At 41.3% G+C, this 16,124-nt stretch overlaps 1 protein-coding gene across 6 annotated transcripts in view; it reads right to left on the reverse strand.

Moving 5' to 3' along the window:
- The window catches only part of PDIA5 (protein disulfide isomerase family A member 5), a 144,156-nt gene that overhangs the window by 45,002 nt on the left and 83,030 nt on the right, over positions 1-16,124 (reverse strand). For all 6 annotated transcript variants that reach the window (XM_083585542.1, XM_083585541.1, XM_083585540.1 and 3 more), the window contains one exon: positions 15,933-16,069. In XM_083585542.1, the coding sequence (XP_083441668.1) occupies positions 15,933-16,069 (137 nt within the window). The remainder of the gene's footprint in view (positions 1-15,932; positions 16,070-16,124) is intronic.

The following is a 16,124-nucleotide window of genomic DNA, read 5'->3' on the forward strand; positions in this document are numbered from 1 at the left end:
TTTGGCACTGCCTCATCCAGGCTATGGCCTGAAGCTAGAAGAATGACACAGACAGGAAATACAGATCACCATCCGTCTCAAAGCAGATGGGAGAAGACAGTATCTCTGACTTCTGTACCCTAGCAACACACTGACTTATGAATGTAGAATCCCAAAACACTGATTATTAAATTTGTTCTATTGACAAGCTATTTGGAAATCATTAGCATTCATTAGCTTGCTTCCACGTTCTTTGATGGCTGCATGCCACAAATATTTCTGTTAATGTAATGAGAACACTGGTTTAAAATGTGCCATAAACATTTCTCCTGGTCTTACCGAACAGGGAGGAAGGATGTACAGAGTTAAGATGGGTATGGGAGTGGGGCACAAGGCCTCCAATTATATTCCCCACAAAAGCACTAGGCCATGTCCATTGTTCAATATTCTTGTTAAGTATTCCCTACATTTGAGGATCATTCACCAATGTTTTTGGAAGCAGCATGAATCCAGAGAGAAAGGAGTGCATGCTTGTTTCAGGCAAATGCACTTCAGGTTCTTATTGCTCAAGGACTAGCTAGGGGAGAGTAATGGGCAGTTCTGCAGGCAATGCAGCCTTTGAACACTGTAAGCCTTTTGGAGCCTGATACTTAACAGCTCATACATTTGTATGCATTTCTACAAAATTAAGAGGACAGAACAGTTACATGTTTAACAAACTGAAGCCAAAGAGTAAGCTCCAAATATTGGTTTGTACTTTTTTAAAAAATATGCTAACCACGTGACTGCACAAAGAGATCTGTGCAGCTTGATAGTTGTGTGTTAATGGGAATGTACTGAAGATTTTTTTCAGCCTCTCTCCTTGGTAGAATGAGAGGTTTCCATGGGGATTAGGTCCCCAAAGGGAATTTAAACAGGTCTGAGTATTCCTGAGCTATACATTCCAAGCAAAATAAGTTAGCAACTCACACCTGGCAGCTGTACAAATTACCTGAGTGCTCCTTAAGACCAGGTTCTTTAAAATTCGGTGAGAGAGGGGCTGTAACCATGTTCTAATCTGCAGGAAAACTAAGCACATCAATAGCCTATCCTGTACACATCTTACCACCGGTATGTGCCTACTTTAACACATAAACATAAGGAAGGATGTGCTGCCTAAAACAAGGGGCAGTGTTGGATGGTCAGGGCCAGTGGACTGGGAGGTCAGTTTCTTTACAGATCAGTTTCTTTACAGATTACTTGAAACTTAAGCAGCGGTCAAGCATTAGCTTTTTTTTGCTGCTGCATTACACTGTTGACTCGTGTTAAACTTGTGGTCCACTAAGACCCCTAGATTTTTTTCATATGTACTACTGGCAACCCAGCAATTCACACATTAGTTCACATTCACATACTACTTGACATAATCCAAATTATTGCATGCTGTAGTGAAAACAGGGGCAAACACCAGCACAAAATCCATGATGCACACTGATGAATATGACCTGAAGAAAATTCCTTCTCACAAAACAGGAAGCACAATCCTTATCAAGAGAGTTCTCTTTGCTCTCTGACTAATTTATAGCTATAGCAATCTCAAATATAAACTTCTCAAGAATCTTCATTTTAAGATGGACCATGAAAGACAGAGGGTATCTTATACGGTCACACAGAACATTAGAGAAGAAAAATGTGCAGAGTCTTGGGAGCTCAGATAAACCATTAAAACTATACTCTCTTTTCTATCCCATATTCCCACCAATGTTTTTAAAGAGCACAACCAAATTCTGTCATATTAGGAATACAGATAGAGAGAGAAAAAAAAGTGAACCTCCAGTTTACAAAGCATTGTTACTGTCCAGTTGGGTGTCTTGTTTCTTCACTTGAATGATCCCAACTGGGTCATCAGATTAAAAACTATAAGTATATTTTTCACCTATCCTCCAATTCCATTTGAGTGTGTTTCTACAAATGTTCTATACAGGCTGTTGCTGTTTGCTGATCCATTCCTCCTGGAATGTGCCAGAAACCCTTCCTGCTTTCTCTGTCTCATGCTATGCTCATTACACTCTATGAATACAGCTCTGGCCAAGGTACAATTTTGCACTGCAACAATGAACGCTAGTAAAGCCTTAACGAAAACAAAAAGATACAATTCCTTCACACTTACAAAACATCATAAACCATAACAACTATTTCTTTGATGCGTTTAACCTTCTATATTTCAGACTGCCTGGAAATAGCTAGCAATTTCACAATACACCCCACTGGGATTAAAATAAAGTGTACTGAAATGCCAGAAACATTAAACATTTGGATGCACAGGGAAAGCATCCAAAAGTCAGGAAAGAAACAGTCTTCCTACCAAAGCTGTTCTTCACATGCATGTGCTTTAAATACAATGTACAGTAAGCACAAATATCACGTTGCACGTCACATATGACAGAATCTGACCAAAGATTTGCTGGCGAGATGCTGCTAAATGGAAGAGCCAGTTCACTATGATGCAAGACACTGTCTAAGGTTTTATGAATGGAAATAACCATAGCTGTATTTCAAATTAATTGGTATTACACACCAGGCAGGAGAGGAAATTCATTTTCAAAAGGTATAAACATATAGCTGCTTTAATGACACAAAATAGTTTTATTGGTACATCAGTCATTAGAAGCACCTAGGTAAAGGCAATAAAATTGAGCTGCAAGTTTCCTCCAGACTTGCAATGTACAAATGTTAGTTCCCGCAAATGGAGGCCCCCATTTCCAGATTCCGGAGGTAAATGCACACTGATGATTAATTAGTAGAATTTTTCTTCAATTAGCCGTTAACTGGCCTGTTGGGAAGGGTCTATGGGATAATGGAAAGCTTTTTCTTCTTAAGATCTTTGAATTTCCCTTTCTTCTGGGTGAAGGCTGCTACAACAGAACATGGGCTAATGAGAACAGTGGAGCATGTGTATTACTGAGTCAAATATTATATTTTAAAATATAATATTTAAAAATATGTAAAAATATTACAAATGTTACTACTGCACAAGGTGTGCTTGGTTCAAAGCAAGATATGAGGGTAATCAGCCAAAACAGGGATAAAGGAAACCAGAATCACTATCAACAAACTAACTAACTAGGGCAAAACTTCTACTGTCTGAGAAACCCTAAGGTAATTTCATTTGACCCAACCTGATGGTAGATCTATATTACACAGACCGAGACAAATTTCATGTTATTCTTCTACACTAACAATGCAAAGATATGCCAATGTGATGAGTGAGTGATGGGCAGGCTAATCTGACTTAACTGCCTGTATATTTCACTATCCAGTTGTGATCTAAGCATGTGGTTGCTGAGTACACATGACATGAAATCAGCCAAAATACAACCATGTATTGATTCCATCTGAGGCCTGTGGGCGAAGTGGTTTAAAATGTTAAATATAACTATAAAAGGGTATTACAGTTTTATACAGGATAAAACAAGGCTCTGGGGATCATGCGGAACTGGAGCAGGAACTTATAGAAAAAGGAAAAGCTGAAGGCTCTTAAATTCCATACAGTATTGGCAATGGAATGGCAGGGGAAGGAATAGTGGAATATACAATTTGCTAAGCATTGCTTCTGATCTGCAACTGCCTGTTCATGTCATGCACTGAAATATTTTAAGACTTGGTTTTTTCTTTCCTAGTGAGAATTTAGAGACAAACAACGAAAACCTCAGCAGATGAAAAAGGGTGTTGCTGGCATTATGGGTGGAAAAAAGCAGCTATGCAAATGAAACATGTCCGGGAACATGACTGAAAGAAAATCAGGTAGCATTTCTGTCTTCAGCTGATCCAGATATAATATTAACCAATTCTAAGGAATTGGTTCCTTGACAAGTATTCCTTGACTGTTGAGTCAGCATGGTAGTTAATTTGGGGAAAACATAAGAAAACGTTAATGAAGGCAGAGATCTAAATTAGCACATGCAATCTATTTCCCTAATGCCATATGGTGCAGGTCATGCTGTGGACTACTCTTCTGACAGCCTTTGTTCATTATTCCCTTTTGAGTAATGAGTTTGGCGGGGGAGTCTATGTGAGAAATAAACACAAACATCTCAACAGCCCCAACCTTTTATACCACACCTTCATGTGTGTATAGAGATAGGTAAGACCTTATGGATTCTGTTTTGCACACTGGGGCAAAAGATGCAGCAGTCCCTACCATATCTAAAAATAGTCACAGAAAGATGCAGAACCCAACACTAATGATTATATCATCACCACATTTCGTATTAGAAATACAATTCTTTTGCTCGAAAAATGTAGCCCAAAGATAGTACTACACAAAAATAGTTTAAAATTCCATGTATATTCGGAACATAATTCTTCCTTTACAGAATCAGTCAGAATGTGGGATTCTGGTCAGAAACTTGCATTGCCAGCACAACAGGGGGCAGAAATGTAATGATAAGCAATGCCCTCTCCCCCAATCTCTTTTCAAGAGACTCCCTAACAGATTTAACAATTGAGGTGTGTGAATTACCACTGTACACACAGGTGTGGGTGGCTTTTGTGGCATTACTGAGCATTAACTGATCATACATCCACACTCCTTATCTACAAAGAATGCATATTTTAAAGGGAATGAGGACACTTAGTTACTTTTGACTGCAGTCTGGAATGAGTGATTAGCAAAACAAACAAAAATATATTTGCATGTGCTGCAAAATGACCACATGAAAGCTGATGATTTCAGAAATTGATGCATTATGGAAAGGACACAAGAAAGGAAGCTTCTGGGCTGAGTATTTAAGAAAATACTAGGCACATTCTGTACTAACAGTGCCTTGTTCACACAGCTTATTCTTCAGTTCAACTATGCATGCAGGCCAAATAGTCTAGATCATGGCTACTGCACTTTGGTTTTTGCTAAAGAACTTATAAAGCTGCTTTAGATCAAGTCAGACCATTGGTCTTCTAACCCAGTGCTATCTACTCTGACCTTTAGCAGCTTCCCATGAATTCAAGCAAACGTGTTTCCTAGTTGAACTAGAGATCCTTTTAGGGGGAAATGGCAGAGACTGAACCTCAGACTGTAGAATACTCACTAAACAACAGCACATCCCTCATTTATATTCAAGTGTCATAATTTGCTGAACCTAAAATATTTTGTACTCAACAGGTCCACATCCTCAAGCCATACCACCTGTAATTGATCTAACAAAACAGGACTAGACCTCTTGAGATTCACCTTTTCTAATAGGAGATCATCCTCTGAGTCCCTTCTTCATGTGCCTCCTCCATAAGAGGTCTAGAGGGTGGCAGACATGAGAACAGGCCTTTTCTGCAGTGGCTCCTTGCTTGTGGAATGCTCTCCTCAGAGATGTTTGGCTGGCACCTTCACTATACACCTTTAAACAGGTCTTTGGCTGATGGACATCGATGCCCTTTTAAATGTGGATGAGGGGAATTATTGCTTTGCTTTTGTTCTTACTTTTATTATGTATTTTTTAATATATTGTAATTTAATGTTGTGAACCACCCTGCGATCTATGGGTATAGGGTGGCATACAAATAGAAGAAGAGGAGGAGGAGCAGGAGGAGCAGGAGGAGTTAAGGTTCTGGTGAATATAAGCAATTTATGAACAAGCAGGCCACCATCAGTTCCATCCTGCTCTTAGGTTCAGGCTGTACTAGTTAGAAACGCACCTCCACATGTGAATCAAATGGACGAGGGAGAGCTTACTGAAAAGTGACCTGGTGTTCAGCTGCAGCATCAACAGGCCAGAAGGCTGGCTGATAGCACAACTCTAATTCTTCTGGGTAGAGAAGGGGCTAGCATGCAAAACATCCACAAACTGCCTGTGTTGCATCCCCTTCATCTGACTTGCCCCTCCTCTCTTACCTCAAGCTCTCCCCAAGTGATATTATTCCAGGCACATGCCATCAGTTTCTCTCTATATGTCACCTCAGAGAAAATGTAAAGTTCCCAGGTGAGGCACATCTCAGCTTGGAAAGATATGGCCCCCAGTCCCCAGCATTTGAACCCAGGTAGGGTTGTCAATCAGCTAGCAGAGGTGAAGCAGGCTTCTCTGCCGGCCTATGGTGGGAAAGGGCCAGCATCTTCATGACCAGGGAGTGCAAGCAGCTGTTGAGCAGAGCTGTCTGGATCAGTACTTAAAAATGGAAGTTGCTTCAATAATTTAAAATGGGGAATGTGGTGCACTGTCCAAAGTAATAATGCAATATGCCCCAGGTATCATGCACAATATTCAGTGTCATATAATCAATAATATCACGAAGGAAGCATGGAGACATATACACTCCACAGAATTAAATCTTCAGGTGCCTACAACTCTAGTAAAAAAAAAGTGACACTCATGTTCTCATTCTTCATCCAGCATAGCTGCTCAGTCCTTAAAGCACTCTGTCTATCCAGACCTAATACTTCCACTGCTTTAGGTTATATGACTCTTAGAAGTTATGGATTAAGGGAGATAATAAACCATTTTTATCACCCTCATAGATTTGATTAGGTAACCCATCAAGTTTTACTGCATAACTCAGTTGTTCAGATTTTTTATTATGTTCATACCTTATTTACATGATCTTTTGCTATAAATGTGCATTGATTTTTTCCCCCAGATGACAATCCTTACCTAAGTCTTTCAAGAGTTGAAGCAGGCAAGGGCACTGCCTTATAGTCCAAGTTATTACTTATACACTATGGGAAGGATGTTGCTGCTGGTGAACTGTGAACAATACTTGTACACAAAGTGTGAAACACTGGGTTGGAGTCAGAGTTACAATGCAATCCTAACCATGTCTGCTCAGGAGTAAGTCCTACTGAATTCAGTGGTAAATGAGGCTAGGATTGCAGGCTCCCACTCATACAAGTGGCCCTACACCAAATATGATTAAGTCTGAACCAATCCATTTTGTTGGAACTAGTTTCTCAAACTATACCTCTGGGACTGATCCATAAAAAGTATACTAGACTTTAGTTGAGGTTTTTCTTGTGAAATGAATTGCAAAACAGTTCTAACCTTTCCACCTATATGAAAGTACTTTAAAAATCACTTCAGATTATCTCAGAACCCATAAATCCTCAGACTTGGAGCTTCCTTGAACAACTTCAAAGTTGTTAGACATACACAAAGTTGTTTGCTCTGAGTCTATATTTAAGTCTTTACTGTACGTGACCAGTGAAAAGGGACCTAAGTTACTGGGATTAAAGGACTATGGGCCAGACCCAGTAATATCATTTTTTTGTAACTACAGGTAATTACAGATGATGGAAGAATGGGCTGTAGATGGACAATCCACTCAACAATGGGGTTGTATTAACATTTCTACAGTTTACTCTTGCCTGAGGGGTTAAAATTCTGCTGAAAATATGCAAAACGTGCTCAATTACAGTATGCTGAATTATTTGCAAAATACAAAGCTCATTACATATTTATTCTAACAAGATGGACAACAGGGAACACATTTGCCAAAAATGATATTACTACCGGGGGGCCCTTGCACATGCTAACTAGCTATCTTATATAGCTGAACTGTTTTTAGTTTGTGACTGTTACTGTGGTAGAAAAATGCCTTTGTGCCTTTGCTCTGTGATTCAGTCTTTAATTAAGCTTTGGCATTTGCTCGCTTTGAGTATTTCACTTAGCAACCTTGGTGCTCTCTTTCAAACAAGAGTACTTGCAAATGGAATGCCTTGTGTTAACCAACCCACTGTGTATCTATCATTCCTATGCATTAAAACAAGAACAACAAAGAGAAACTTGTATTATTTTAATCTAGAAGAACCTGGCACAGTTGAATTTTGCATGAGAGCCTAAGTGCATTAAAATAACCGTTTCAGGTTATGAACAAAGTAAGAATGCTTCCTCTCCATAACTATGTGGACTTTATCATTATCTGATTAGTCCAGACAATGGGCAATATCCAACTAACTAGTTCTGTCAGGATTTCCACTTGTGCAACTCTGCCCAATTTCTGCTTCCTTTAGACCTCCCTTCCCACCCTGGTGACAGAAGAGAGGCCTGACCAGAGAGAAAAAGAGGTATATCACATAAAAAGGGCCACACATCCTGATATAAAGCTGGAATAGAATCCTGTCTAAAATCCTGCAGAGCCACTGCCATTCCATCTAGAAAATACAGGGTTAGATGGAACAATGGCAGGAATTGGTTTAAGGCAGCTTCCTACATCCCTAAAACAATGGAGAAATCCAGGACATAGCAGCGTTTCAACAAGAGATAGCCCAGGAAAAGGAAGCAGCAAAGGCAAGACCATCTAATGCCACCAACATTATATAAGTTCTGGGAACTAATAGGTCTTTGTTGGGCTATTTTTTGTTGGGTCCATTGTTGTTGTCTTCAGATCTGATTGACATTCAGCTTCTTAACTTTGCTATTACAGGGAATGGCAAATAAAATACTGACAGATCTTTGAAAATGTCTGCAATAACTACAGAACGTATAAGGCTTTGAATCAAGCCTGAAATATATTATCACTAGATTATTAGTATGGTGTTTATATTTTCAACAGGTATACATGGTATGTCTGGTATGGTGAGTAAACATAAGATACAGAAGCTCAGCACCTAGATAAATCTACATTCAATGCCATCCAGTAAGCCCACAGCTCAAAATCTTTTCAACTTGCTGATGGGAGCCCTGCCAACTTCGTTAATGCTCCTGCTGGCAGAAATACGTGGGGGTTTGAGCTCCACATAGCTTATGCAGGATGAACAGCACACTGACAAACCTCTTGTGGACCAGCCACTAGATGGGGAGAAAGGCACACTTGATTTCCACAACTTAAAATGCATCCCTTTATTATTTCACCAAATGAATTGTTTGCACCTAAGAACAGATTATGTACTCACATGCTCTGTTGCTAACTACCTTCCTACCCACAATTTCATCACCGGATGTATAAAGGGGCTTAAAGGTCACCTCTTCTCCCTGTGACACCTATCCTCTTACATATGTGTGGCGGGCGTGGGGGGTGGGGAGCGTGTGGAGAAATGTAATAATGAAGCCCTGATTTGTGGCAGAGAGTAGGGTTGAAAGCAACCCTGTGGCCTTTGCATGGCTGGTTTGTCCAATATGCTGGGCACCATGGAAATTACTGGGCCTGATCTACTCAAAAGGCTCTGCAGCTCTTTGAGTCATCACCCTGTGTAAGATGGACCCTGGATGCCTCCATACCTACAATGCCCTTCCCAGTGTGTTATGACTTGTTTTCTCTTTTGAATGATACTGCATTGTGTGTGTGCAAGCAGAGCAGCCTTTCCCATTGGTCTTAGTGGTTCGTTGCGCCAGGGTGCCGGCCTCTCAGGGACGCCCTAGCGAGTGGGGGAGCTGCGCAGCTTTGCTGGCAGCCTCCCCTTTCCCTGCATGCCCGCCAGCTGCGCCCCGCCAACTATATGGCTGGCGGGTGTGCAGCTTCCTTCCTAAGCCTGCGCAAGAGGAGAGCAATCCCCACAGAGGCTCAGCTTCCCTCCCAAGCCTCTGCATTTGCTAAAGACGGCCCTGCTCCCAGTTGTTGTCTTCCTCCTGCTTCCTGGCGAAAGGCGGCGTGCAGCCTTCCTGGGCTGCCTTCTCGGGCACCCCAATGCTGGAGAGCATGTCTGCCAGCACGTTTTCCTGCTTGATCGCCACCACCATGCTGGGGATCGGGACAGTGGGGGAGGCAGAGGACATTTTCCACCGCCCCCTCCCTTGGAGTTGGGGGGGGGGCACTGGAGGGATCTTTGCACCACGGCATCGGATATGCTTAAGACGGCCCTGTGTGCAAGTGAAGACAAGCACATGTTACTCTTGCATTGTGTTTGTTATCAGATATTCTGAGTTGTGGTGTGTGTGTTAAACTACCTCCTATGGAACCCACACTCGATGTACAAGGCTTTAGCCTGATGAGTCAAAGCCCATCAGACTCTTGCCATATCCACCAAAATTCAACTGGTTCCATCTCTGACCTGCCAAACACTCACCAGGTCCTACACCTAGCAATCAAAACCCATCAGTTATTCACCCTAGCTTAATCTACTGGCCATGAAAAATTTAAAAATACATTAGTGATTTTTAAAAAGTAAAGAACTGTTTAGGGTGGAAATAGTAAACATACAACAAGCCCATACAGAACTTGATGTTTATTTGCCCACCTCTCAGGTAAGAATGCTATAAGGTTTTTCAGTCTGTCCCTACAATACAGGTAAGTAAATGGCAGCAGCGCATGAAAGAAGAAGCAAAGCTCAAAAGGCAAGGAGCATAATATTCACAAGGCATGTCAGTTGAAGGCTTGAATTGGGCTTAGAGTGAGCCAGAACCAATTATCAATGCTGAAACACATCAGTGGAATATGTAGCAAAGAGCTTCTGAGTATGTGCAGAGAGTATCTCCAGCTGGAACTGGAGTCCAATAACGCCTGATGGACCAAAGGTCGTCCCCCCCCCCATTGTGAATGATCATAATCCACCCTCACACTCTAGGATCGGAGGATAAGGGTTTTCAGGTCTATGCTCTGGCATTCTTCACAAGTTAACCAGTGGGGGTTAAGCAGGCACATATGAACCAAGACATTTCTGTGCCTAAGGCGGGGGAGAGAATAAATGATTTATTTATTTTTTACCCCTGTGGGGGTAAAAACCAGTCACAGAATGAATTGATTTGTCAAATTGAAAGAGAAGGGTGGCAGTGGTGGAGAGAAGAGCCCAAGCAGTTCAATTTGAATCCCCTTAGCACCCTTAAGCGCCGCTTCCCATTTTAACACAGCAATTGCGGCAAACTGCATTGTCCATAGCTATGTTGAGGAGAGACAATTTCACAGGGGAATTTATGTTATCTAAACAACCAATATTCAAAGAAGCTTGCGAATGCTGAAATGTCCCACCGCATGCTATGCTTGAGAGCTGTGAAGTGCAGTTTATGTAACCAGATCTAAGCAAGAAATGCTTTTGTGTAAATGCAGATGCACCTTGGGAACGCCTGCTGACAAGCAGTTAATAGATCTGGATATGCACCCGTGATTTACCTCAGGGCAAGATATTCCATCTTTTCTCTACAGGATAACATCTCACACATGTTTTAAGCTTTCCCCACTGAAGTGAACCATTTCCAAGGCATTTTAAAAAGATCACTACTATTTATAGACTCTCAGATAGTAGATTTGACACACGCTTGTTTTTCCTTGGTAAAAATGAGGAAGTGCTCCTGACATGGATTTAGAGAGAGTAGAGATCCATGTAAGAAAGAAAAAAGCCTTGCATTTTAGGGTCAGACCCTAGTGTTGTTGGTTGTTTTTGACTGGAACCATCTTAGGACATGCTTCTGCTTACTGAATTTCTGTGCAGAGATATTGTAATGGACTCGGGGTCACCAGGAGAAGTTTGCTTATTTGTTTGTTTACTTAATAACATTTATATTGACTGTAATAAAACAAAAACCCTCAAAGCCGTTAATCAATCAAAGCAACTTTCTCCTGGATCAAAATGGGTGATCTTAAGACCTACAAGTGGTTCAGGTACTACTGGCATTGCACCAATTATTACTTATATCTGAACAATAATCCTGTTGTGATTCTTCCTTGGCCTTGGAAACAGAATGTGCCTGTTGTTAGTCACTGTGCGAAACCACAACTCGCTTCACTGACCTGGTAAGTGGTGACTTAGCATCTGAACTTGTGCTATGCTGCCCCTTGGCCAGGGTGACCAAAACTAAACTAATGGTCAATGCGCCACTGAAGTTCACATGCTATGCCTTGCCACCTCAGTTGCCTGATCTGCTTGTTCTACCTCAGGCAACTTTATTTACAGCCATATTAACTTGGTCAGATAGATTATGGTTACTAGGCTCGGAAGTGTAAATCTCTTAGCCCTGTTAGCTTGTCACAAACGCTTCCTTCCCCCACAACCATCACGTTGGGAATGAAATACAGCCGAGTGCTCCTTTTGCTGAAGAGATCGCCAGAGGACTGGGGAAACTGGGTCAGACACAGCACACCCTTTGATGTGCTGCCTCTCAATCAAATCCCCACCCCCACAAATACACAATCGTCTTAGAAACAAGAGCTGAACCTTCCTTTCACTACTGTAGTGTCTCTGGTGGGTACAGACTGAGCTTAAAGGAACATATGTGAGCACAATTCTGCAACACACACAAACACCTCCCTATAATATGCTCTGGGGGGGAAAGCACAAAAGGTACCTTAAAAAAATATTCCCTCTGCTTCCCAAGAGGAAGAATGGAGGGAATTGTGTACCTTTAGCTTGGTAAAGAGGAGACTGAGAAGCGATAAGATAGCCATCTCCAAATATCGAAAGGGCTGTCACATGGAAGATAGAGCAAGCTTCTTTTCTTCTGCTCCACAGGGCACAACCCAAACCAGTGGATTCAAGTTACATGAAAGGAGATTCCGATTAAACGTCAGGAGGAACTTTCTGACAGTAAGAGCTGCTTGACAGTGAAACAGACTCCCATGCGAGATGACAGACTCGTCTTCCTTGGAAGTTTTAAAGCAGAAGTTATATGGTCATCTGTCATGTACGCTTTAGTTGAGATCCCTGCACTGCAAGGGGTTGGACTAGATGACCCTTGGGTCTCTTCCAACTCTACAATTCTACAGTTCTATAAAGTCACAATGGGCACATTAGGGCACCATGGTATATATAGACCCTGGTTTACTGTGTATGAGCTGATCATGTCAGCTTCATTCCTCCCTATTTCTGCTGGGAAAAACAAACCACAGTCTCTGACCTAGCATTATGGTCAAACCAGGGATCATGGTATGTTGCTCTCCAAAGAAGCTACAATTCATAACCCAAGAACAAACCTTGGCTACAGAAAGTAACGGTAAGCCAAGGATGCAGACCACAAGTTACGGTTTACTGTGATGTGAAAATGCTGCCAGTGGAATTCCATAGAATTTAAATGGTAATAAAATACAATATAAGAAATAAAATCAACAATAAAAATGTAATTAAAAATCACACAGCATCTTGCACAGCACATTACAATTGCCAAAAGAGGTAGAAAATCATTCAGGGATCCACCAAGTCCCTCAACAATCTTGCAAAGGTCCATTGGTGGAAAAAAGGTTTGGGAATCACTGTTCGAGGGTATGACATGAAAATCAAGTTGTGTGGAAAAATAATGACAGCATCTAATCAAACCACCAAGGCACCATCAACTTAAAGTATGTGCTGAATCTTACCACTGGAGAAATCCTCCATGTGCCATGAAGTATATATCATTTCAGAAAATGGCCCTGCTTTACCATTAAGTCAAGGTGAGTTACCCCAAAATCTGTTCCCTGAGCTGGGCAAACATTCAAGGACAGCAAATAGCACACTACACAGTGTATTATGGTATCTTTTACCACCAGGGGAGTCATTCTAATTTTCTTCCTCTGCTACCAAAATGTGTTGGACCTATGCTAAGAACAGTTTGCTCTGATGTGTGTGAACGAATTGCATTGCACTAATGGACTCTTAATATTCTGCCCATCTGACTACAACTTTGTAATCAAGTTACCACCACAATTCTGTCTCCTCTCCAAAAGAACACTCTATGAACATAAGATCTGTAGTCTGTAAACATAATGCAACTGTATACTAGTTTTATCGGCTGTGAAAGCCAGGTTACTAACTCCAAGTCACTGTTGCAAATCTCATATCAAAATTCCCATTAAAAGAAACAAATTAGGTGCACACTTCAGTGTACATGAAGCACTCTTGGCTTTGGTTTGATTTTTGCTGTTCTCAAGCTAGTAAGTTTGCAACCTTTCAGGTGTCCCAAGGATGAAAGAAATATGAATAAGCTCCTTGTCTTTGCTGCATTGCTTTCATGGAAGAATCTTATCTACTTATATTTGTAAGGTGACTCCATTAGTAAATATAAAAAGTGTCTGGAGAAGATCTTTTAATCATGGAGATAACTGTTTATGATAGCTGTCTTCTGTTAATTAACTTGCATATTCACCTTCACTTAATGTTGCCTGCAGGGGATTCCTAGTAGAAAAGTGCTCCTGCATCCTGGCAGCAGTGAAATCTGCCTGTTTAGTAATCACTAGCTATTATCCTTGCCATCAGCAAAAAAATGTACTAAATGTGTGTTTTTTTAAAAGGAAGACATTGGATTGAATCCAGACCTGCTGTTCTGCAAATGGCAGGGCTCCTTCCGTTCGTGGCTCAGAACAAGCAGCAGGAGGAGATATCTGCCAGTTTCCCCTGCAGACCACAACACCTCCCATGCTGTTCCAGAGAGCCCTCCAACCCTCTCTGGAGCAAATATTTTTGTGGTTGAAAAGGGGAAGGGAGAATCTCTCTTTGGTCCACAGGAGTAATCCATTCAGTGGAATTTTGCTCTCTGCAACTCAGAAGCTACAATGGTTAGTTTCCAAAGTTCCATAAAAGCTTTTTAGTGTGCTGTACTGCATAAAGAACTGGATTTGCAACAGGCAGTCTGAGCTGAAATCTTGGTTCATACATAAGCATTCTGGCTGAGTGGGCTTGCAAAGTCATGATGAGCCTAGGCCCCCTCTCATCTGTAAAATGGGATCACTATGAAATACAATAACCTCCACAGGGTTGTCCTCCATCCTTATGTCATAAGGATGACATAATTGGACATAAAATACATGTAATAATTAATTGAATCTCTATCTAGTTTAAAAGGAGGTATTAACATAGCACAGCAAAGCTTAAGTAATCATTTAGACAATCATTTAGAGAAACCTGAATGAACTGAAAACCATTTTATCTATTCAGTAGGATCAAGTGGTAATACTTTATTTGGTCTGTAGCACTTGAGGGGATGGTGTATTTGAATTTGTTCTCCTGTATATAAAAATATACCCTAAGCATATGGATGCAAATCTAGCATAACAGAGAGAAACTGAATTAATTTGCTTGACACCTTCAAGCTGTTTGACGAAATAAACTGGGTTCTGAATTGAGTGTTTTGTTTTCCTGCTGCAGTGCTAAAATATTTAACGTCTACATCTTTCCTTTTTTCATTCATAGACACATGGGAAACATTAGTACAGAATGCTTGCGGTTTGTCCCATCGTAGGGCCAAACCATAGAATCTATTGCATGGATACTGTCCTGAACATTCAAAGCAGGATTGGGAAGCTATAGTTCTAAGGTTCCTAGCAACCCTGGATTCAGTCACCAGGAAACCCTGCTGGATCAGGCAAATGGCTCATCTGGTTTGGCATCCTATTCTCACAGGGGCCAACCTGTGAGAACCTGCCTGTGGGAAAACTGCATGCAGGACCCAAGCACAAGAACATGCTCCCCCTCCTGGAGTTTCCAGCAACTGGTATTCAGAAGCATACTGCATCCGACCATGGAGGCAGATCATAGCCATCATGGCTAGCAGTCACTGGTAGACTGGTCTTCCATGAATTTGTCTAATCCTCTTTGAAAGCCATCTGAGTTAGTGGCCATCACTGCCTCCTGTGGGGAGCGAGTTCCGTGGTTTAACTTGTTGCATAATTAACGTGTTGCATAAATAGCTACTTTCTTTTGTCTGCCCTGAATCTTCCAACGTTCAGCTTCATTGGATGTCCTTGAGTTCTAATGTTATCAGAGGCGGAGACAAAAAAACCCACTCTCTATCCACTTTCTCTATGCCAGGCATAATTTTACAAACTTTTATCATGCCACCTCTTACCTTTTCTCAAAAGTAAAAAAAAAAAAAAAAAAAATCCCAAATGCTGCAACCTTTCTTCATAGAGGAGTTACTCCGACCCCTTGATCATTTTGGTTGCCGTTTTCAGAACCTTTTCCAACTCTACCACTGTCCATTTATTCCTGCTCTATGCTCCCTGCAACTTAACCAATTCCTGATCCACAAGAGGTCCCTTCCTCTTATTCCATGACATCTAAGCTTACTCAAGAGTCTAAGTACACCATGTGAACCAGATCATCTCTCAATATATTGGTGAACAATAAACAAACAAACAAAATGGAGACTCACATGGTGCGTAGAACATCACTAAAACAGAAGGATGCTCCTTGGTGAACTTGTCAAAGTCATCATCTGTTAGGTGATAAACAGCATTATCTTCTTCTGACCAGGGAGTCTCTGGGGCCTGTGGCTTAGGTGGCTGAGGACTAGAAACAAACAGGTAAAATTTAGAAGATGCTACAAGGAGAAAAATAGCAGCTG

The sequence above is a fragment of the Podarcis filfolensis genome (genome assembly GCF_964270895.1).
Source record: "Podarcis filfolensis genome assembly, chromosome: 1".
NCBI lineage: Eukaryota > Metazoa > Chordata > Lepidosauria > Squamata > Lacertidae > Podarcis > Podarcis filfolensis.